The sequence below is a fragment of the Rhinatrema bivittatum genome, chromosome 1 (genome assembly GCF_901001135.1).
Source record: "Rhinatrema bivittatum chromosome 1, aRhiBiv1.1, whole genome shotgun sequence".
NCBI lineage: Eukaryota > Metazoa > Chordata > Amphibia > Gymnophiona > Rhinatrematidae > Rhinatrema > Rhinatrema bivittatum.
Window position 1 is genome coordinate 144719990 of NC_042615.1, and position 24757 is coordinate 144744746.

General features: G+C 45.2%; 1 protein-coding gene across 11 annotated transcripts in view; it reads left to right on the top strand.

Moving 5' to 3' along the window:
• Positions 1 to 24757, top strand: part of FRYL (FRY like transcription coactivator) — a 978233-nt gene that overhangs the window by 906516 nt on the left and 46960 nt on the right. For all 11 annotated transcript variants that reach the window (XM_029588005.1, XM_029588013.1, XM_029587996.1 and 8 more), the window contains 2 exons: positions 7499 to 7734; positions 19093 to 19300. In XM_029588005.1, the coding sequence (XP_029443865.1) occupies positions 7499 to 7734; positions 19093 to 19300 (444 nt within the window). The remainder of the gene's footprint in view (positions 1 to 7498; positions 7735 to 19092; positions 19301 to 24757) is intronic.

Below are 24757 nucleotides of genomic sequence, written 5' to 3' on the forward strand. Positions count from 1 at the left end.
CCCGGCGCGCCGTCCACGGCACATGGGGACACGGGGGCCTTCCCTTTTCGCTGTGAACGGCGCGCCGGGCCTTCATCTTTGCCGCGAATGGAGCGAGTCCCGCGGCATGCCGGTGAGAGAGAATGTGTGTCAGAGAGGAGAGGGGAGGGGAGGATGAGAGAGAGCAGGAGGGTATGAGAGAGAGAGCATGGGGGGGATGCCGGTGAAAGCGAATGTGTGAGAGAAGGGAGGGTGACAGAGAGCATGGTTGGTAAGAGGGGGGTGGGGAGGGTGAGAGAGAGCAGGAAGGTGTGAGAGAGCATGGGAGGTAAGAGAGGGTGGGTGGGGGGGAATGCTTGAGTGTGGGTTTCAGAGAGAAGGAGCCTATATGAGGGGAGGGGTGTTGTGGTTTTGGTGCATCCTTGGGTGCTGTGGAGATGACCATGCCCACGGGGAGGAGCCCCGTGAGGAGCCACAGCACTGGGCTAGATTCGTACTACAAAAACACACAATAGTTCTTTATTAGACAGCTTGAAGAGAGCCACCAGAGGTGGCAGTAGTGAGTAGTTGCAGTCTCCGGGACCTCGGCAGAGGGAGCCCTTCTCTCCTTGATGACGTCAGGAGGTTCCGCAGCAGGTCTCCCAGCGAGGAGATACTGTGGTTGAGATAGACTGAGAGTTAGAGTACTCACTAGGTGTTTGCTGTTGGTATGTGATTCTACCAGGTATGTTGTAGAAGGTACAGGCACTGAGGCAGGGAAAGCAGGCCCTCGAGGAGCGAGTACCTGTTCCCTGTAAGGCACCTGAAATAAAGCAGAGGGCCCCCGAGGAGCGGGTACCCAGGTTAGCAGTACCCCCGAAGGGCAGAGAGAGAGCTTCCTGCGGCAGCACTGAAGCGGCAGAGTAGCGTAGACAAGAACGGATTTGAGTCCTTGCTAACTCAGTGAGCTAGCAAATTAGTGAAAGTAATATACCCGGATGACGTGACGTCAGCATGAGGGAACACCCTCGAGGTTCGCGCCAAGGGTGGTACAAAGACGTGGGTTGTGCGTGCACACTAGTAGGTACCTGGGAGGAGCAATGGCAGGAGTCTGCACCATAGCCGCTCCAGGGACGCCAGAGAGGTCGGCTTGTAGACGCTGCGGTAGCCATCTTGCCCAGGTAAGCGGGAGGAGCCGTGATTAAGGTGAGGCAAACGGGGTGAAGCCGTCGAGGACAGACGGACACAACAAGGGGGATGCTGGTGAGAGAGAATGTGTGTGTGTGAGAGAGGAGAGGGGGTGTGGGGGAGGGTGAGAGACAGCTTGGTTGGTAAGGGGGAGTGGGGGGTTTGCTTGAGTGTGGGTTTCAGAGAGGGAACCTATATGAGGGGAGGGTGACAGAGAGCAGGAGGGTGTGAGAGAGAGCATGGGAGGTAAGAGAGGGGGGACTGGGGGGATGCTTGAGTGTGGGTTTCAGAGAGAGGGAGCCTATATGAGGAGATTGTGAAGGAGTGTGTATGTGTGTGAGAGATTGGGAGCTCGTGTATGAAAAAGGGATTATGTGCATGTGAGGGTGCTAGCCTGTGTGAAGGGATTGTGTATGTGTGAGACAGAGCCTGTGTGAAGGGCTGCGTGCGAGAGAGACATAGGTAGCCTGTGTATGTGTGAAAGAGAAAGGGAGCTTGTGTGGTTGTGTATACAAGAGAGAGAGGGCCCTGTATGAGGGGATGTGTGTGTGAGAGAGAGTGAGGGAGCCTGTATGAGGGTGTGTGTGTATGTGGAAGAGACACTCTTACAGTGAATTTCTAGGGAAAATCTGCTCAAAATATTTAAAATTCTGCGACTTTAAGTTATAACTTTTTTCTGTAATAATTTAAAATGTAATTACTTAGACTGTCATGTAAATTGTGTTTTTTCTATTGTGTAGCAGATGGACTCAGGACCAATGGGTATAGTGTACTCCTGATAGCAGATGGGAGACTGAGTCAGATTTCAACGCTACAAAGACCTGTGCAGGAAGCTTAGCTCTCCAGTATTTCTCCGTCTCCTAAGCAGATAGGGACACATCCACACACTAGAATAGTGTTAGCAATTTTAAAACAAAGAAGAAAGAAAATTTACCTCAAGAAGACGAGCCCTTCTCTCCTGCGGTGATACCTAAGGGTCTCTCCCCCAGTCTAGAATTCCTGAGGTGATTTCTGAGATCCCTCAGAGGTAAGCCTCGGTCCGGTAGCCGGCTCCCGGCGTGGACTTAGCCCCTAGAGTGGCTTAGAGGCAGCGGGTGTTGAATCAAGCTCGGTGGTGAAGGTAATTCCCTCTCCCCTCGCAGCCGGAGACTGCCTAGCACGAGACCGGAAAACACCGAGACCAGGTAAGGTAGAAAACGTTTTCTAAGTCTCCAATCTCCGAGGCTCGAATTGCCGCACAGATCGTCCCTTCCGACGTCTGTAAAATCGGGTTGAGCAGCCCCGTCCGGGCTAGACCCCGATCCGGTGCGAGGGTCCACACATGTGGAGACCCTCCGGGGGGGGGGGGGGTTGCCATCTTGCCCGCATGGTCATCAGCGCCATTTCCCCCCTTGATCTTCGTATTGTCCGCACAACGGCGAGCCAGGCGCACAACCAACTTGTGTGCACAGCGGCGCACGCATCTGTACTGTGCGCAGAGCAACAAGAACAACGGTGCCGGGCGCATAGCGGCCCGCATAAACAGCCCAAGCGCATAAATAGTTCCGTGCGCACAGCGGCGCGCACATCTCACCCAGGCGCACAAAGTGGTAGCCTGCGTGCACTCCGCACGTACATCGCCGGCGCAACCGGAATGCACAACTAAGCCTCCCGGCACGCGCACCTACGCGCACAGACGGGTTTGAGCCACTCCACGCACACGAATCATGGCACCGCCGGCCAAGAAAGCCAAGGGACAAGCCCTCTGCCCAGCCTGCCACCTGAGAGCTCACAACCTGAAGTGGCCTCTGCCCTATGCCTGCAGTGCAAAGAGGCTCAGGGGAAACCTAAGCAAGGCCCCCCACGCCAGTAGAGGAATCTGGATCCACCAATGATAGTACCCCGGACCTCTGTATCTCCGACTCGGCGCCTCCTCAGGGAGGCACCTCGGGGGCCTCCACTGGATTCGATATGGAGCCAGGGACCTTTTCCTGGGTGGAATTCTCCAAAGGGCTGCAAACCTTTGTCCAGGCACAATCGGTACTGCCTGCGACACAGACCCAGTCTCCACCAGAAGCTCAAGACCTTCCAAGTGCCTCTCGCACCTACCCAAACGTGCCCCATCCAGCAAAAGCCTCCCCTTAGGGGACACAGACACCTCGGGGGAAGAGTCTGACTCCCTGGAGGAAGGGGAAATCCCCCCAGGGATGGAACCATACCGAACCATGATGCGATTCTTCTCCAAAGACGAGTTACTAGCTCTCGTGTCTCTGACCCTGAAGACGCTGGCCATTCCAGGCGCGAGTACCACAGCGGAGCCAAAGACGAACCCAGTTTTGGTCGGTCTCTATCAGGCCTCATGCTATTTCCCAATGCTGTAGGCCGTACAACAACTGATTGACCTGGAATGGAATGCCCCGGAGGCCAGCTTCAAAGGAGGACAGGCCCTAGAAGCCCTATACCCCCTGGAACCCACGGCCAAAGAACTCCTACAGTTCCCAAAAGTGGACGCCATGGTCTGCGCTGTCTCAAAACGCACTACCATCCCAGTCAAAGGAGGAGCTGCACTCAAGGATGCCCAGAACAGAAGTCAGGAATCCATCCTTAAACAGTCATTTGTTGTCGAAGCAATGACCCTGCAGATCGCTTCCTGCTGCGCCGTTGTGTCACATGCCTGCTTGCTTCTCTCCAGGGACGCAACCACTTCCGCCGAAACATTAGAACTGGGATATCTTTCCTCATGGATGCGACCTCTGACCTGGAGTGCACCTCAGCCAAGGGCATCTCCTCCATAGTGGCAGCCAGAAGGCAACTATGGCTCCGAAATTGGTCAGCCGACGCGACCTCCAAGACTAACCTCACGAGAATGCCTTTTAAAGGATCCCTCCTGTTCGGAAGCAAACTGGAGGAGTTAGCCAACAAATGGGGCGAATCCCCAGTACCTTGGTTACCGGAGGATAGGAACAAAAGAAACCAGAGCTGCTCCCCCCGAAGAACCAAGGGCAGAGGAGCCCAGTGTTTTAGACCGTAGAAAAACACATACCAAGCACCTCGCCCCGCAGGCAGGGCCCAGTCCTTTCGGAACAGACACAACAAGAGGGGAGCTGGCTCAGGTACAGGCCCTGGCCGCACCCCACAATGAGAATCAACAGACCCATCCACAGGAAGAAGTCATAGGGGGCAGACTTACCCTCTTCTACCAAAGATGGGTCGAGATAACATCAAACAAGTGGGTCCTAACCATCATTCAAAAGGGATACTATCTGGACTTCCACAACATTCCCCCAGACAAATTTGTGAGATCACCGTGCCACTCTCTCTCCAAGAGGATGGCAGTGGAAACCACACTGACAAAACTACTCAGCCTAAAGGCGATAATCTCTGTGCCCACGCACCAACAAAATACTGGTCACTATTCCATCTATTTTATCGCCCCTAAGAAGGAGGGAACGTTCAGGCCCATCCTGGACCTCAAGACCGTCAATCACTACCTGAGGGTATTGCACTTCCGCATGGAAACCCTACGCTCAATCGTAAGGGCAGAACAACCGGGAGAATTCCTGACTTCACTGGATCTATCCGAAGCCTATCTCCACATCCTAGTCTACCACAACCATCAGCACTTCCTACGCTTCGCGATACTGGACCATCACTACCAGTTCCGAGCGCTACCCTTCGGGCTAGCTACCGCCCCTCAAACAAGGGACTAGTACTTATAGTGGACCCGGACTGGCCAAGAAGGCCATGGTACGCAGACATGCGAGGACTTCTTGCGGGGAACCCTCTGTGCCTACCTCCACACAGGGACCTTCACCGGCAAGGACCGATCCTCCACGAAGACCCGACTCTATTCTCTCTTACATTCTGGCCATTGAGAGGACTTACCTGAAGAAGAGCAGATACTCTAAGGCAGTGATTGACACCTTGCTCCAAGCACACAAGTTCTTGGAGAGTATTTGAAGCCTGGTGTGAGGACCACGAGATCCTTCCGCAGACAGTCAAAATCCCCATGATCCTGGAATTTCTGCAGGACAGCTTGAAGAAGGGGTTGTCTCTCAACGCCCTCAAGTTTCAGGTGGCTGCGCTGGCCTGTTTTAGAGCCAAAGTGGACAGAATCAGTCTATCAACCCATCCAGATGTTTCCCGCTTCCTGAGAGGGGGTCAAACAAATCCGACCACCATTAAAGTGGCCGGTGCCCCTATGGAATCTCAATCTAGTTCTAGACTTCCTAGCGGGAGCTTCCTTCAGACTACACGTGGTCTGCCACTACAGCTCCTGACCTTGAAGACTGCATTCCTAGTGGCAATATGTTCAGCCTGTCACATCTCCGAACTTCAAGCACTATCCTGCCGGGAACTGTTCCTCAGGTTCACACTGGGATCTATACAGCTACGTACTGTCCCCATCTTTCTCCCAAAGGTACTTTCTCAATTTCATCTATACCAAACCATCTCGCTGCCATCTCCAGATGAACTTAAGGACTCTGAAGACTCACACCTTCTTCACCATCTAAACGTCGGCAGACTCCTAGTCCGATACCTGGAAAGGTTGGCATCTGTACGAAAGACCGACCACCTATTCGTCCTTCACAGCGGGAAGAAACAGGGGGAAGCGGCCTCGCGGGCAACCATAGCCCGCTGGATCAAAGAAGTAATCAAGGCGGCCTACGTAGAGGCAGGGAAACCTCCACCTCTACAAGTCAAGGCCCATTCTACGAGGGCCCAGGCAGTGTCCTGGGCGGAAACCAAGATGCTGTTGCCTGCTGAGATCTGTCTGGCGGCAACGTGGTCCTCCATACATACCTTCTCCAGGTTCTATCGCCTGGATGTCCAGGCCTGGGAGGACACAACCTTTGCAAGGGTCCTAAGTGGACCACGGGCAGCCTTCCACCCGGTTCGGGAGTAGCTTTTGTACATCCCATTGGTCCTGAGTCCATCTGCTACACGATAGGAAATGGAGAAATTACTTACCAGATAATTTCGTTTTCCTTAGTGTAGACAGATGGGACTCAGCATCCCACCCACGGCTGCCCTGGAATCCGGAAAACTCGGGTGGCAAACCCCAAGAGCAAGACAAGCACGGGTAAGCCAGGTATTACCCCTAGTTCAAGACACCCATACTTGCCGGGTGTCAGCGTTATTCGGTTGAGTGCACTGGTGGTCTCCAATTTGGAAATCAGTTGAACCAGTCCTAGTTAATCAAGTTAGCCAAGTTAATCAAGTTATTATAGCACACATATATCCACAATTGCTTTTCGAGGAGAATACTGAAGAGCAGAGCTTCCTGCACGGGGTATATGTAGGCTGACATCAGCATTGAAATCTGACTCAGTCTCCCATCTGCTATCAAGAGTACACCTTACCCATAGGTCCTGAGTCCATCTGTCTACACTAAGGAAAACGAAATTATCAGGTAAGTAATTTCTCCAATTTTGACCAATATAAAGTTTGCAGAATTTTGCAGAATTTTCAGTTTTTGTGTGCAGAATTTTAAATTTTTTTGCGTAGAATTCCCCCAGGAGTAGTATTTATTGTGGATATCCTAAAAACCTAGCCTGTTTGTGGCTCTCGAGGACCGGAGTTGGCCACCCCTGCTCTTTGGGTTGTTCTAGTGGAATAATTTTCTAAAGGAAATTACACATGTACATTCCCTTTGAAAACTGGTGTAAAACCTGGTGGTAGAAGGTACCCACAGGTTTTATATCAATGCAGGCAATTACAAAATTGCCCCCTATGTTTAATGACCATTTTCATAAAGTCTGATCAAAATAGTCTGCGTTAGCAATGTTTATATAGGTAAACCAGTTCAGTGCACACAATATATACTGAAAATGTCTAGTTTAAATGCCTATAAACTCTCAGAATTGATACCTACAAAGAATGTTAATTGATTATCATCATTTTAGGAAAAGACTTAAGGCCTTGTTGTGTAGACAAGTATATAATAAGCTTTATGAATGTATGTATTTTGGGAATGTTTGTGTCTATTTTATCATGATGTAATATTTTACATCATTTTATATATGTTTTATTGGAATCCACAATGAACAGACTTTTCTGGAATATGTGGGGAAAATAAGAAAGATAAATAGTAAATGTCTCAGGAATAATATATCCAACCAAACTGATTTCAAATAGAAATCCTAAATTTCAATCAGTAGAAAATGCTTAATAAAGAAATGCTGACATAAACACCAGTGAAAAGTGTAATCCAAAATGTTTGCTCTTAGTTAAAGATGTTATGATGGGACTGATGATTTTAAGTTGGGGGGATTTCGTATAATGGATTTTACTATATTAGCTGATATGTTTAGAGAAAGCATGGAAACTTAAACCATAGATAAAAAATATAAAAATATTATTTACTTTGCAGGAAGGCAGTGAGTCTATAAAGGATGAACAGCTTAGTGCTGCTAGTGAAGATACTGGTTCATATATTACACAAGAACAACATGAATCTTTGGTCTGTCAAGAAGCCCTAGAACTGGAAGAAGCTCCAGCTCCAGAGAGTTCAGCAGATTCCATGTGTGAGGATGATGTCACCCTTGCTTTGAAAGAGTTGGATGAGAAGTGTGAAGAAGAAGAGGCAGATTTTTCTGGGTTGTCCAGGTCAGAACAACCTTTGAATATTTGTATCTCGTTTGTTTGGGGGTTTTTTCATTTTTATCTTTTCTTCTTCCCGACCCCTTTTATCTGAAGAACAACCAGATGAGCTGATCTCTGTTGTTGGCCCATGGCCAGAAAAATACTTCTCCTTCAACTCTTCTTCCATGAATTATATTGTATTTTGCAACTGAGTACCCTTCCCAAGAGCCACATTTCATCCTTTTTGTAATATGACTGCACCTTGGTGGTCACCACAGTAGAAGACCTATACACAAACATCTCCTACTAGGATCCCATTGCCTTTAATAGTTGAGGATAACAGACTCATAAAAATGTTCATTTCCTAGCGTGTAGCAGATGGACTCAAAACAAATGGGTATAGTGTGCTCGTGCTAGCAGTTGGAGACGGATCTGACGTCAGCACGGGTACATATACCCCCACAGGAAGTGCCGCAAATCAGTAATTTCCGTCTCCAAAGCAGTTTGGAGCTACCTCACGCTCGCTGAGCGTGTTTCCAAATTCTAACAACTAAATTCCTAGAAGAAACCAATTGAAGTCAAGCCCCGCACTCCTGCGGTGATACCTGGCGGTCACTCACCCAGTTGAGTTTCCCGAGCTGACTTCCGTGGTCCCTCTGAGGTAAAAGCCTCTGTCCAGTGGCCGGTTCGCGGCAGGGACCTAGCCTCCAAGTGAGAAGGGCTCGGGCGCGGCTTGGCCCCCGAGCGAGACGAGTTCGGGCGCGGCCTGGAGGCAGCCTCGGTCCTGGCGTGGACTTGGCCCCCGAGCGAGACGAGTTCGGGAGCGGCCTAGAGGCAGCGGGTGCACTTCCTTATGCGCGGCGGTTGAAGGTACTCTCCCCCGCAGCCGGAGACCGCCCGAGTCGCAGCCGGGAAGCGCCGGACAAGGTAAGGCGTATATCTTTACTTGGTCTCCGAGGAAGTGTGGATTCGCTGGACCTGCCTACGAGGCAGCACGCCAAGGAGGTCGCCATTTTTGCCTGCCTACTCATCTTCAAGCCGATGAGCGCACGTTGCTAAGCTAAGCGCCCGCGATAGGCGCATGTTATTAGCGCACGCGATAGGCGCACGTTGTTCGCACATTGTACGCCGCCCGCATATAGACATTTATAAGACACCCGAGAAGACAAGGTCAGCCTGACCTCCAAGAGAAAATCAAAACTCCAGAGTCATCTGCAGGCCCTGCTGAGCGCCAGCCAGCCCACAGCTCGAGATTACCTTCAGGTCCTCGGCCTCATGGCATCCACTCTGGAAGTGGTGCCCTGGGCGCGGGCTCATATGAGACCATTGCAACGCGCCCTTCTATCTCGATGGAGCCCACGATCACAGAACTACACCGTATGCCTACCTCTACCGGCCAGAGTGTGGTATCAGCTACGGTGGTGGTTGCAGCCCGGCCACATGAGCCGGGGGTCAAGAATGTCCTCCCCAACCTGGATTCTGCTCCCCACAGATGCCAGCCTGAACGGATGGGGAGCACACTGCGAGGAACTCACCGCCCAAGGGCGGTGGACCAGAGAAGAGTCTAGGTGGAACATCAACCGACTAGAGGCACAGACAGTCAGGCTAGCATGCCTGCGATTTGCCCACAGACTTCGCGACAGAGCGGTCAGAGTGATGTCAGACAATGCCACCACGGTGGCATACATCAATCGTCAGGGCGGAACCAGAAGCCAACAGGTATCCCTGGAAATAGCTCCCCTGATGATTTGGGCAGAAGCAAATCTCCAGGACATCTCCGCCATCCACATTGCCGGGAAGGACAACACGACAGCAGACTTCCTCAGCAGAGAACGCCTAAACCCGGGGGAGTGGCAGCTGTCACCCACAGCCTTTCAGATAATTGTGGATCAATGGGGGACGCCAGCCATGGACCTCTTAGCGGACAGGTTCAACGCTCAAGTACCCAGATATTTCAGCCGCAGGCGGGATCCTCGGGCTCAGGGGATCGATTCCCTGGTACAGCCGTGGCCTCAGGGGATCCTGTTATACGCCTTTCCTCCATGGCCCCTGCTGGGTGCCATTGTACACAGGATTCAGCAACACAGAGGCCTAGTTCTTCTAATGGCCCCGGACTGGCCAAGAAGACCCTGGTACGCAGACATGAGAAGACTACTGGCAGGGAACCCTCTACCTCTGCCTCCCTACAGGGACCTGCTGCGGCAAGGTCCCATCCTCCACGAGGATCCGGCTCAATTCTCTCTTACGGTCTGGCCATTGAGAGGGCTCGACTGAAGAAAAGGGGATACTCTGAGCCGGTTATAGGTACACTCCTCTGAGCACGCAAGTTCTCCACATCCCTAACATATATCAGGATCTGGAGAGTTTTTGAAGCCTGGTGCGACTCTCACGGCACCAACTTGCATGCCGCTAAGATTCCTATCATTTTGGACTTCCTACAAGATGGACTTCAGAAGGGTCTGTCCCATCAAGGTTCAGGTAGCAGCGCTGTCTTGCTACGGTCCCAGGAGTGACGGCAACACCATTGCCCAAACACCCAGACGTCTCACGTTTCCTGAAAGGAGTCAAACACATTTGCCCGCCACTGAAGTGGCCAGTGCCCTTGTGGAATCTCAACCTAGTATTGGAATTTTTGGCGGGATCAGCCTTCAGGCTCCTTCGAGGCCTGTCCCTCCGTTTGTTAACCTTGAAGATGGTGTTCTTGCTGGCTGTGTGTTCAGCACGCCGCATCTCAGAGCTACAAGCACTATCCTGTCGTGATCCATTTCTCAGAATCACTCCAGAGGCTATCCATCTTCGCACAGTGCCATCCTTTTTACCCAAGGTGGTCTCACACTTTCACCTCAACCAAACCATATCCTTGCCTACCACGGAAGGTTTGAAGAAGTCGGAGGAAGGTCGAATGCTACGCCATCTCGACATCGGCAGACTGCTGTCCAGATACCTGGAAATGTCAGAAGCAGTACGAAAGACGGACCACCTGTTCGTCCTGCACAGCGGGAAGAAGCAAGGGGAAGCGGCCTCACGGCCAACCATCGCCCGCTGGATTAAGGAAGTTATCAAGGCAGCCTATGTGGAGGCGGGAAAACCACCGCCTCTACAGGTCAAGGCTCATTCTACCAGAGCACAATCGGCCTCTTGGGCAGAAACTAAGCTGCTGTCGCCTGCAGAGATATGTAAAGCAGCGACGTGGTCCTCCCTCCATACCTTCTCCAGATTCTACCGTCTGGACGTCCAGGCCAGGGAGGACACAGCATTTGCGAGGGCAATCCTACACGGTCCTCGGGCAGCCTCCCGCCCAGTCCGGGAGTAGCTTTTGTACATCCCATTTGTTTTGAGTCCATCTGCCACACGCTAGGAAATGTAGAGATTACTTACCTGATAATCTCGTTTTCCTTAGTGTATGCAGATGGACTCTGCATCCCGCCCGGCTGCCAGCATACATGGGGATTCACCGACTCACGGTAAGCCCTGTTTTCTTATAATAGGCCATCCACCCTGCCGGGTGTCGACGCCTTCCGGTTGTGATCACTGGCAGTCTCCAGCTACTATCAATCGGTCAGGGTAATCCTGTTCATTTAATTGATCGGTCAGTTACAGCTTTTGCAAGGAAGATTACTGATTTGCGGCACTTCCTGTGGGGGTATATGTACCCGTGCTGACGTCAGATCCGTCTCCAACTGCTAGCACGAGCACACTATACCCATTTGTTTTGAGTCCATCTGCATACACTAAGGAAAACGAGATTATCAGGTAAGTAATCTCTACATTTTGTTTAGCTGTGTATGCAGCTTTCAAAGGGAAAAAGAAAACTATTCTCTAAACTTAAGAATTTTCCATGGATTCACACTGAATCGCATGCTGCTTCCCAAGGTCGTCATTGTAAAAATGAAGTCTTTGATCCAGGCACAGCACTAACATCACGTTTTTGCTCCAGTTGTCAATTCTATTTCTTCCTTAGGTTATCCAAAAACATTTATTTATTTATTTATTTAACTTCTTTTACTATACCGACACTCAAGACCAGGTCTTATCGTACCGGTTTACATTAGAACAAGGGGAAAAAACCAATTAACGTGTACGTATTCTGTGTACATTTTGTTTTCTCTTTCTAGTTATGTTTTTCTATTCTAAAATGAGACATCTGAAATTTCCAGCCATCTGGTTGCATTCTTTATGTAGGTTCTAAAGGAGAAACATATAACTGTTGCAGTCCCGGTCGCTGGACTTGCGACTGGGTTCTTACCTTCCTCCACTCTGGGGTCCCACAATTGTGTCTGGCGTTTTTCAGGCCTTCTCGGTCCTCTCCGCGGCAGCGTCTCAGAGCTCCGCCCCCTTAGGCATGCGCAGACACAAGGGGAGGCAGTTGGAAGTGCAGGGGAATGAAATCAAGGCCGGGTGCCAAGATGACGTCAGCAGAATATTTTAATCCAGTGTCTGACTGAAGTCGTTGCTTTGCAACAGTGTTCTTTCAAAGGAGTGACTGTTGCTGTCCTTGGTCCTGTACTTCTGATTCAGTTTGCTCACCTGTTCCAGCCTCCGCTCCAGATCCTGCTTGCTCTTCTGTTCCAGCCTCCGCTCCAGATCCTGCTTGCTCTTCTGTTCCAGCTTCCACTCCTGATCCTGCTTCCTTGCCAGTTCCAGTCTCTACTTCAGTTCCTGCTTTCCAGCCCTCGGACTGACTGACTTTCTGATTCCTGTTTTGGTTCGTAGACTGTTTCTTTTGCCTGCTGCCAGTTCAAATCCTCTGACTGTTCTCCACTCAGTTGGACTTCAGCTACGGGAGACCACTCCTAAGTCCCAGTGGCCTGGGTCCTCACAGGCTTCTCCTGGAGGGATCGCGGGCTTCCAGTGGCGAAGCTCCTGATTGGTCTCCTGGTTCCTTGCCGCCTCCCGGCCGTATCATCTCAGCAGAGTTCTCTTCTCATCTAATCTTCATTTGCATGGCCGGCCCAAGGGTCTACTAATCCCAGCCTCAACAATAACACTTTTGATTGCTTTAGTAGAGGTTTAATTTAGCTGTTCTTTTTACATAGAACTTGTGTTCACCATGAAAACTTGTCAGTCCTCTGTCATTCATGACTTATTTTATTTATTTATTATTAATTTTTATATACCGATGTTTCATGAGAACATATTACATCGGTTTACATTAGTTAACAAATAGTCATTTAAAAAATATTTGCATTTCCAAAATTAAAAGAAAAGAAATAAATACAAAGTTTCATAATAAACTAATAAACAATTAAAATAGTAAAATAATTAACAATAAAATTTAAACAGTTAAAGATGCAGAACAGTAAGAGCAGAAATAAGATAAATATCTAAATATAAATAAATATTAAAAAGGGGTATAAAATCATTTAATTAAAACTCTTGGAAAGCTTGTTCAAATAACCATGTTTTAATACCCTTTTTAAATATTTTAATGTCTGATTCCATCCTTAATTCCTGCGGTAGAGAGTTCCACAGCTGGGGCCCAGCAATGGAAATAGCCCTTTCTCTTATGTTGTTTAAATGAGCAATTTTAGGAGATGGTATGGGCAACATCCCTGTACCTGTTGATCTTGTAATTCTTGATGGAATATGAAAATGTAATGCTGAGGTTAACCATTCAATCTTTTCATTGTAGAGAGTTTTAGGGATTAGTGATAGCACTTTATTTTGAGCTCTGTATTTAACAGGCAACCAATGAAGGTCCTTTAATATTGGTGTAATATGATCAGTTCTTCTAGTTCCTGTTAAAAGTCTAGCCGCTGAGTTCTGTGATAATTGTAATGGTCTTATAACATTCGCTGGTAGGCCTAAAAACATAGTTACAGTAATCCAATTTTGATAAAACAAGAGCTTGTAAAACCATTCTAAAATCTTTTGGAAATAAGAGGCTTCAATCTTTTAAGAACGTTCAATTTAAAATATCCATCATTAATGATTTTTTTAATCCACGCTTTCAGTGTGAACTCACAATCTAGAAAAATTCCTAGATCTCGGACCTCCAGGGAAATGGGATAATTTTTAGCAGCTTCCTGAATTTTAAGTTCCTTTGCTTGGCTCAATTTAGGACAGATATATAAAATTTCGGTCTTTTTTTTTTTTTTTTTTTTGGCATTTAGAGAGAGATTCATTTGGGTTAATACTTTTTCAATGGCAGATTGATATATATCCCAAAGCTTAAGTGTTAAATCAATTGATTTTTCGATTGGAATTAAAATTTGAACATCTGCATATATAAAATGCATAAGACTAAAACCAGATAAAATTCTACATAAAGGAAGCATATAAATATTAAAAAGGGTCGCAGACAGGGAAGATCCCTGGGGTACACCATGTTGCAGATCAATCAGTTGAGATTCTTTCTCCTGATATTTCACTTTAAAAGATCTATTCTTTAAGAAGCAAACCATTTCAGCGCGGAGTCTTTTATACCTATTTCATTTAATCTATCTAGGAGAATTTTATGATTAAGTGTCAAACGCTGATGCTATATCTAGCATAATCAGAAAGTAAGTTTGGCTGTTATCGTCTCCTCAAAGGATAATATTATGTAAAGATGCTAACAGAATCTCAGTACTATAATATTTTCTGAATCCATGTTGTGCAGGGAATTAGGGTACTATGTGTTTCAAGGTATTCTGTTAGTTTAACTACTTTCTCTGAAATCTTAGATATGCTAGGTAAATTAGAAATTGGTCTTAAGTTTGACAAATCCTGGTAATTGGATTGTGGTTTTTTCATGATTGGTTTAACTATCGCAGTTTTCAATATATCTGGAACAGTCGCTTCAGTTATAGATTAATTATATCCGCAGTAGGTCTGAAAATTATGTTGGTGATGGTTTTTAATAGTTTTATTGAAATATGGTCAGTAGGGTGAGCTGCTGGATTCAAATTTTTTATTATACCTTCAATCTCAACAGATGAAATTGTTTCAAAGGAAGTTATATGATCTTTAGGGTTGCTTGGTAGTACAATTTGATTTGAATCACATGAGAAGATGGTTTTTAGAATGTTTAAAGTCTTATCTTTGAAATATTGGGCAATTTCATTACAATTTGTAGAGTCAGAAGAAGTGGGAATTTCAATGGGATTGGTCAGATCTTTTACATAAGTAAACAGAGCTCTTGGGTTATACTGAAAATTATTTTGTTAGCATAAAATTATTTCTTTGCTTTATTAGTAGATTCATTATATTTATGTAAGAGTGTTTTATTGTTCGTTAGAGTCAGTAGTAGGAAACACTCTTCATTGTCTCTCAGCCTTTCTCAGGGATCATTTTAGTGCTTTCAACTCAGCAGTATACCATGGGGAATGTTGGTTTTTACCAATAGATATTTCCTTTGTGGAAAGTGGACAGCAATTATCAGCTACTTTTTTTGTTAGTGAGAACCAAGAATTAATTGCATTATTACTATTTGATAAATCTAAATCCTTCAGTGCATTAGTAAGATGTTCAGTTAGAGTATCTAACTGACAGGGCTTCCTGTATTCTATTTTAGTCTTTGTAGCTAAGGTTAATTCAGTTGGGTATTGGACACTTAATCTCAACAGATATTAGTTTATGGTCGGACCATGGGATCAAATTACCGTATTTTTCGCTCTATAAGACGCACTTTTTTTTCCCCAAAAGTGGGGGGAAAATGTCTGTGCGTCTTATAGAGCAAATATAAAAAAAAACTAACTACAACCCCCCACACTCCTGAACCCCCAAGACCTGCCAAAAGTCCCTGGTGGTCCAGCGGAGGTCCGGGAGCGATCCCCTGCACTTGCACCATCGGCTGCCAGTAATCAAAATGGCGCCGATGGCCCTTTGCTCTTACTATGTCACAGGGGTTACCAGTGCCATTGGTTGGCCCCTGTGACATAGTAAGGGCAAAGGGCCGTCAGAGCCATTTTGATTACTGGCAGCCGACTGCCCAAGTGCTGGAGATCGCTCCCGGACCCCCGCTGGACCACCAGGGACTTTTGGCAGGTCTTGGGAGGGGGGGGGGTCAGGAGGTTGGGGGGTTGTAGTTAATTAAATGTAAAGGGTTGGGATGGGGTTTTTTTTTTTTTAGGGGGGGGGGTGTTTCCCACAGAAAGAGAACGATAAAAGTTTTCTGATCTGGGGAATGGACTGAAATGGCCCTCCCCAGACCCGAAAACGAAATGGGGACAAAAAAATTGTAATCACTCCCTTAATTTGCTCCATAAGATGAACAGAGCCGGTTTAGCACACCATTTTTTTTTTTTAATTTTCCCCCTCTGAATCCTAGGTGCGTCTTATGGTCAGGTGTGTCTTATGGAACGAAAAATACGGTAATTGTTGGACTGTGAGAGCTATCAATATATGAATTTATAAATATCAAATCTAAAGTGTGCCCTGCATTATGAGTCGCTTGATTCACTATTTGTTGAAAGCCTAATGCCGACATTGAATTTAAGAAAGCCTCACAGTTGTGAGATAATGGGTCTTTATCAACATGTAAGTTGAAGTCCCCAGATATGATAGTCGGAGTATCCAAGTTTAGGTTACTGACAAAAAATTCAATTAAAGGTGACGCATTAAGTTCCAATAGGCTTGGAGGTGCATAGAGTAAACAAATTTGCAAAAATTGAGATTTTAGAAAAGCAATTTCAAATTTGGGTGGTGAATTAAAAACTCATGATAGAAAGGATTCAATCGCAGTGGATCTTGCTTTAAGGTATTTCTGTTGGGAATAGTAGACACTGGTGAAACGAGATACTTTTCACTTGCTGTGCTTCAAGATTTTCTATTTTGCGGAGTAATGTCTCAAAATGTGGTTTTTTTCATGCATAACTTGACAGAAATGAACTTCACTATTAAGCCAGGTTATGTTGGGTATGATCTCAATTTCTCAAATTTATTGCTAGTGATCTTCCTAATACTTGCAGTATGCCAATAACTCAAATACCAGTGGCTTTGGGGAGGGGTAAGTATGCTGGATTATCTTGTCACAAGAGGCTAGCTGCCAAGAGAGCAGGATTAGTCTCTTTAAAAAGGGAAGCTTTTAACTATGTAAAACATCTATCAATGGTTATGTAAACTCTAGTTGTATAAAGCATAAAGAACAATTGCTTTTTGACAGCATAATACAGTGGAAATTAGATGTCCTGCTAGTAACTGAAACATGATATCTGTACCTTCTCCATCGCAACTATATCTTTTTTGAGATGCGGCGACCAGAATTGTATCCAGTACTTAAGGTGCGGTCTCACCATGGAGCAATATAGAGGCATTATGACATTTTCTATTTTATTCACCATTCTCTTCCTAATAATTCCTAACATTCTGTTTTCTTTTTTGACTGCTGCAGCACATTGAGCTGATGATTTCATTGTATTATCCACTATGACGCCTAGATCTTTTTCCTGGGTGGTAGCTCCTAATATGGAACCTAACATTGTTTAACTACAGCATGAATTATTTTTTCCTATATACATCACCTTGCACTTGTCCACATTCAATTTCATCTGCCATTTGGATGCCCAATCTTCCAGTCTCACAAGGTGGTCCTGCAAGTTAGCACAATCCGCTTGTGATTTAACATCTGAATAATTTTGTATCATCTGCAAATTTGATTTTCACTCATCATATTCCTTTCCAGATCATTTATAAATATATTGAAAAGCATCTGTCCAAGTACAGATCCCTTTTGCACTCCACTGTTTACCCTTTTCCACTGACAAAATTGACCATTTAATCCTTCTCTGTTTCCTGTCTTTTAACCAGTTTGTAATCCATGAAAAGACACCACCTCCTATCCCATGACTTTTTAGTTTCCTTAGAAGCCTCTCATGAAGGACTTTGTCAAACGCCTTCTGAAAATCCAAATTCACTATATCAACTGGCTCACCTTTATCTACATGTTTGTTTACAACTCCAAAAAAATTGGTAAGACTAGATTTCCCCTTACTAAAACCATGTTGACTCCTCTCCATTAAGCCATGTCTGTCTATATGGCCAGTGATTTTGTTTTTAAGAAAGGCTTCTACCATTTTGCCTTGCACCAATGTCTGGCTCATCAGTGTATAATTTCCCAGATCACCCCAGAGACCTTTTTTTTTTTTTTTTTTTTTTTTTTAAATCAGCATCACATTGGCCACCTTCGAGTCAGAAATCATGGCTGTTTCAATGACAGGTTTCAGATTACTAGTAACTGAGTTAGCAAGTTCATGTTTTAGTTCTTTGTTAAATCGAAATTTTATTATGGGCTCCTATTTTCTAGGCGACTTCTACTGTAATTTCATTTCTATGCTTTAAAGAATTGTTTGTTTATAATTTACAGGCATTTTGCAATCATGTTATCAGATAGTGTCAGGGTAAGTACCAGGATGAAGTAATATAGCAAAGGAAATACTAAGCAGAAAGTTTCCCTGTTTCTTATTATATTAATGGAATATAGTGAGTATACTAATTCTGAAAATAAGAACAATGTGTGTGACAAAATACATTATCCCTTGTAATAAAACAGAAGGTCCTGTATATTCAATTTGTGACTCCAAGTATGAGCATTGATTAATTTGTCTTCTAAGTAACTACACTGTCAAACATATTGATGCATGGTGGAAAGTACTTCCACCGGACATTATTTGAGCAAAAGCCAGTTAAACTGATTGTCCATGAAAGCAGATGCATTCTAGTCCATTCCCATTCCACATATAGATATTACTTAAGATAATTAAAAAAAATTGCTGTACTGCAGCAAAGCTCTTGGATTGTTCTCAAGACATGCCGAAGTGTGTTGTGCATGCAGATGCTGGTGGCTTGCATTTGCTGGTATCAGCTAGCAAAGAAGTGGCTTATATGTTTCATTACATTTCTTCTTCTTGATTTTTTCTGAATGTACATAAAAATGTCTTCCCCTTTTGCAAGGAGGAATCCTATAAAGTATATTTATTCTGCTTGTTTTATAAGGCTTATGGGATATTTTAGGCCGTAAGTATTTTTGTGTGTGTATGTAGATATATATATATCTATATACACACTAACTATTTTTAATCTTTAGTTCCTCAACATCACATAGTATTTTAGAATTGTGTGTTCACATCTGCCTTTAGTAAGAAAGGGGATTGTGATTGGAGAATGTGTTGGTATTGGGTTTTTTAAATTGCATTTGTTAATTTTATAATATTTTGATAGGTTTTATTGTATTTTGATTATTATATTGTGAACTGCTGAGTTCTCTTTTGAAGAAGGAAGTTATGTAAGTATAAAAATGTATTGTGCTGTTCATATATTCACAATAGAGTTTACTTTAAAAAATTATGTTTCTAATCATAGATTTTGTTGCAAGAACAAACTAAATTGATCAAAATTAGGCTATTTCTTTTCATTTTCAAAATCACTATCTCATTTACTTACCATTACTTGTTTTATTTCCAGCCAAGATGAGGGAGACCAGGATGGCTTCTCAGAAGTCCAAGCATCACCACCACCATCACCTTTTCTTTCTGCCATATTGGCAGCTTTCCAACCAGCAACATATGATGATGAAGAAGAAGCCTGGCGCTGCCATGTCAATCAGATGCTGTCAGAAACTGATGGATCTTGTGCGGTCTATACTTTTCATGTGTTCTCTAGGTTATTTCAGGTCAGTGGTACATTGATACTTTGAATCTGTCTGATTGGTATATTGCAAATACTTTTTTCAAAACTGTTTTCTCAGTTTCTGACAGTCTGTTAGTGACATGCACAGTCCATTTAAGTTTAAGAGATGTAAATTTGACAGTGCAATTTTATTACACCTTGTGTGCATTTTTATTTATGTATTTCTCTTTTTTAAAAAGTTAAGATAATGGATATTGGCAGATACATATTCTCCAGGACAAGCAGTCCTTACACATGGGTGGTGACATTGGATGGAGCCTCTGTCTGGAACGTTCGTCTCAAAGATTCTAGAACTTTTAAACATGCCCTACTGAGCATGTGCAGCTGTAGTCATCGCCCTGTCCCCTAGGTAGAGTCCCTCAGTCTTTTTTTCCACGGACCCATGTGGTCGCAGGAGCCATGTGTTTCACAGTAATCAGGTTTTTTTCTAGAGCTGCAATTGTTTTTCTTTCCTTTCCCTTATGGTAGTTTTATTTTATTTTATTTTCCTTTTTCCTCTTCTTTCCACTATTTTCCAGCCGCATGACAGACTTTAGTTGCTGTACAGTCTGGCAGAGTCTATTATTTATTTTATTTATTTTATTTAGTGTTTTTCTATACCGGCATTCGCGATATGGATCGCATCATGCTGGTTTACATTTAACAGGGGGTGAAAAAAATGAAGATACAGTAACACTTTAACATGTGCGGAGAAATACTGAAGTTACAATAAAACAGGGGTGTTCCGAACTGGGAGTAGAAGAAAAAGACGATAGCAATTTAACATAGATAGCAGTAAGTTACAAATGAACTAGTGATGCCTGCCTGTGGTTGTTGGAGAATTAAGGATCAGTTAGGGTCCGGAAAGGCTTGCTTAAACAACCACGTTTTGAGCCTTTTTCTGAAAGTTAGAAGGCAAGGTTTCTGTCGCAAATCCGGTGGAATGGAGTTCCATAGCAGTGGTCCTGCTGTGGAGAAGGCCCGGTCTCTTAAGATTATATGTTGAGAGGCTTTGGAGTGTGGTACATGTAGATATTCTCTGTAAGCCTCTCTGATGGGTCTGGAGGAGGAATGTTTTTTGAGTGGTATTTGTAGATTGAGGGGAGCAAGGCGATGGATAGCTTTGTAGATGGTGGTGATGGACTTATGTATGATTCTGTAGTGAATTGGCAACCAATGTAAGTCTTTGAGGATGGGAGATATGTGGTCTCTTCTCCTTGTGTTTGTCAGTATTCTGGCTGCCATGTTTTGGACCATCTGAAGAGGTTTGGTGTGAGATGAGGGGAGACCTAATATGATAGCGTTACAGTAGTCTATCTTAGAGAAGATTATTGCTTGCAGAACTGTTCTGTAATCATGAAAATGAGTGGTTTTATTCTTTTTAGGACATGTAGTTTATGAAAACAGTCTTTAGTTGTTTGGTTAATAAATGATTTTAGGTTTAGCAGATTATCTATAATAACTCCTAAGTCTCTTACTTGTGAGATTTGCAGTTGGCTGGTGGGGTTGTGGTGATATTACTGTTTTCCGGGGAAATGAGAAGGAATTCGCTTTTTGAAGAATTTAGTATTAAGTTTAAGCTGGTGAGGAGGCAGTTGATTTCTTGAAAAAGTTTTCCCAAAATTCTAGTGTTTTTGTGATGGATTCTTTAAGGGGGATCACGATCTGGATATTATTGGCGTATAAGAAGTGTTTTAGGTTCAATTTGGTTAACAACTGGCAAAGTGGAAGAAGGTAAATGTTGAAGAGTGTGGGTGAGAGGGAGGAGCCCTGAGGAACTCCTAGTGAGGAAGGGTAACGGTGAAATTCTTTGCCGTGGATTTTGACCTTGAAGCCTCTATTCCCTAGGAATGTTTTGAACCAGGCCAGTGCAGTTCCTGTAATGCTGATGTTCGCAAGCTGATTTAGTAGTATGGAGTGATTAATGGTATCAAATGCTGCCAAGAGGTCCAATAGGATCAATAAGAAGGCCTGACCTTTATCGAGGCCCATGATGAGGTAGTCTGTCAGGGAGATGAGTAGGGATTCGGTACTTGAAGCTTTTCGGAATCCATATTGAGTAGGGAACAGAATTTTGTGATCTTCAATGTAGTCCGATAGTTGTGTGTTAACTAATTTTTCATGACCTTGGCAATGAATGGGAGGTTGGAGATTGGGCGGAAGCTGTTGGGATCTTTGGGGTCCAAGTTAGGTTTCTTAAGGAGTGTTTTGGATACCAGTTTAAGGTCGTCTGGATAGAAACCTTGGGATAAAGAACAGTTAATGATGTCCACTAGAGTTTTGGCGATGGTGTCCGGAATTAGAAGAAGCAGCTTGGACAGAATTTGGTCAAAGGGATGTGGCGAAGGTTTCATTTTTTTCAGTACTGTTTGGATCTCTGAAGATGTGATGGGTTCGAGGGAGTGGAGGGATATGTCTTTGTTAGGGTGGAAATATGTGCTGGCAGGTGAACCAGCATTAGGAGTCAGCTGTGTTAGGAGGTTAGAGACTTTATTACTGAAGAAGAGGGCTAGTTCATCTGCTTTTGCTTGAGCTTGGTTAAGTGATATGTCAGGTGCATTGATTTGAGTTAGGTTGGAAACGTATGCAAAAAGGGCTTACTAAACTGCAGATATAGTATTTAATATCTGTGTCCTCTTGCTCTGTCTGTTTTTGTACCTTTGTCATGTGCTGGCAGGACTGACTGAATGCAGTCCATGGGGAATCCATGTAGGCCGCTGAGCCTGGGGACTGGCATGAGTTCTACCCAGTCAGGAGTTCCATGTCATTTTACCAATTGATTGGTATTGATGGAGGTTCAGACAGGGAAGAGATTGAGGTCCACAATGTTCTTGTGGGGGGAGAGCTCATCCTCCCCACATCCAAAGAAATAGTCTCTACGGGCAGGATCCCTGGACAATGTAACTACTCCTCCTCCTTGCTTGTGATGGCAGTGCAGCCTCCTTGAAAGAGAAGGTGAGCAGGAGCCTGGGCATGCAGCTTGATGCCGCACCTTCGATGCCATGCCCAGTAACGGTTGCCTGTGCACATCTGTGACCAGCGCATCGTTGATTTTACACGTCTATGTCAGGACCGTGTCAGGGACCAGGACTGCCATTGAGTGCCATGGTCACCCTGGATACCGTCAAGGTGCCAGAGCACCCTTGATGCCATCGAGGAGCATACTGCCCTCAATGCCATAAGGGCCTTCTGTGCTGTAGGCATGGTCTCAATGTATCAGAGTCATCGAGCACCTTGGGTCTCTATGTGGCAGAGTAGTTGCATCGACCTCTAGTGACAGAGATCAGGGCTGTCATCAAGCGCCATGATCCCCCTTGATGCCATCTGAGCTGCCTTCTATACCATCGAGGCCATCGACACCCTCGATCCTATCGAGGTGCGTGTGTGGCCACACTCGATGCGGTCGAGGTACATGACCTTGATGCCGTGGCCACCCTCTAGCATTAAGGCTCTCGTGGTGTGGAGCTGCCTTTTTGCCATCTATGTAGTCGAGGTGCAGGACCGCCATGGAGGCCATCGTGCATATTGGCCGTGATGCCATTCGTTGCCATACTCAATGAGGTAGAGCACCATTAATGAGGCACTGGGATCACCGTTGAGTGCCCTGGACATCCTCGAGGCCATCAACTGCCAGGGCTCTTGAGAGCCCTCGAGTGCTTCTGAAGCCCTCGGATGACAGGGGTTTCAGCCTTGGACAGATCGAGCGCCGAGGTAGTCATCCACTCAAGGCACCCCGGGAAGCTGAGGCATCCAGACACAGTGGTCTGGATGCTTCTTGCAGTGTCCCGGATGCCTCTTGCAGTGTCCCATCATTGGCCTATGGATTTTGGCACGGATGCAGATGATCTCAGGTGCCTGAGCTGCTGGGATCAGGGGGATCAGAGACCCCACCTGGGTTCGTGCACCACTGGTGCTAAAGAGTGCTAGCGAGGCTATTGTCAGCCATAGCTGCTGGCGAGGGATGCCATCGAGCTCGCAACATTGATGCCTTCGAACGGATAGGTGAGCAGAGGAAAACTGTTGATGATGATGGCAATCATCTGTTCATTTGGGCACCGATGAGACATGCTGGGGCTGCACAGCCTCTGCCTGCAGCCATCCCTAGCATCCTTGGTTGCCGCCAGTCCATCGATTCTTTGAGCCCTGGGGTTTCTATCAGTGCCGCCGGGCTGTCAATGTCCACAGGTGCCTGTGGCACCGGAGATGGTGCTATAATACCATTGAACTGATCAAAACACAGTTAAATACCATTGAAACCCTGGGTGCAGTGTCGTTTGTTGCCCTTGATGTGATCCATTGTTGGTGAGCATGAGAGCACTATTGGCCCTGCAGGTGCTGTCACTATGGTGGGCACTTGTGGACAGGGTCAGATGTCGCAGGACACGACTACACCGCCCTATTTACCTTTTTCCACTGTGAAAACAGACCATTTAATCCTACTCTCTTTCCTGTCTTTTAAACAGCTTATAATCCTCAAAAGGACGTTGCCTTTTGTCCCATGACTTTTTATTTTTCTTAGAAACCTCTTATGCAGGACTTTGTCGAACGCCTTTTGAAAATCCAAATATACCACATCTACTGAGTCATCTTTGTCCACATGTTTATTCTCCCCCTTCAAAGAAAATGTAGATTTGTGAGGCAGGGCTTCCCTTGGGTCCCATTTAACCATGTCCATCTAAATGTTTTGTGATTTTATTCTTTATAATAGTTTCCACGATTTTTCACAGCACTGAAGTCGGGCTCACTGGTCTATAGTTTCCCGGATCACCCCTGTAGCCCTTTTTAAATATCTGGGTTACAATGGCCATCTTCCAATCTTCAGGTATAACGGATGATTTTAATGATAGGTTACAAATTAATTGAAATAACTAAAAAATGAAATTTGAGACTTCCAGACCAGGTGATTTGCTACTCTTCAGTTTGTCATTCTGGCCTACCACATCTTCCAGGTTCACTGTGATTTAGTTCAGTTCATCTGAATCATTACCTTTGAAAACCATCTCCAGAACAGATATCTCCCTAACCTCCTCTCCAGTAAACACCGAAGCAAAGACATTTTTGTTCCCTGATGGCCTTATCTTCCCTAAGTGCCCCTTTAACCCCTGGATCATCTAATGGTCTAACCAACTCCTTCGCAATCTTTCTGCTTCGCATATATTTTTTAAAGTTTTTATTTTGAGTTTTTGCCTCTGTGGCCAATTTTTTTTCAAATTTTCTCTTAGCCTGTGTAATTAATGTCTTATATTTAACTTGCCAATACTTATGCTTTATCCTATTTTCTTCTGAGATCCTTCTTTCAATTTTTGAATGAAGATATTTTGGCTAAAATATCCTCTTTCACCTCCCTTTTTAGCCATGCTAGCAATCGTTTGAACTTCCTTCCACCTTAATGCATGGAATACTTATGGACTGCGCTTCTAAGATGGTTTTTTTTTTTTTTTTAACAGTGTCCACGTCTGTT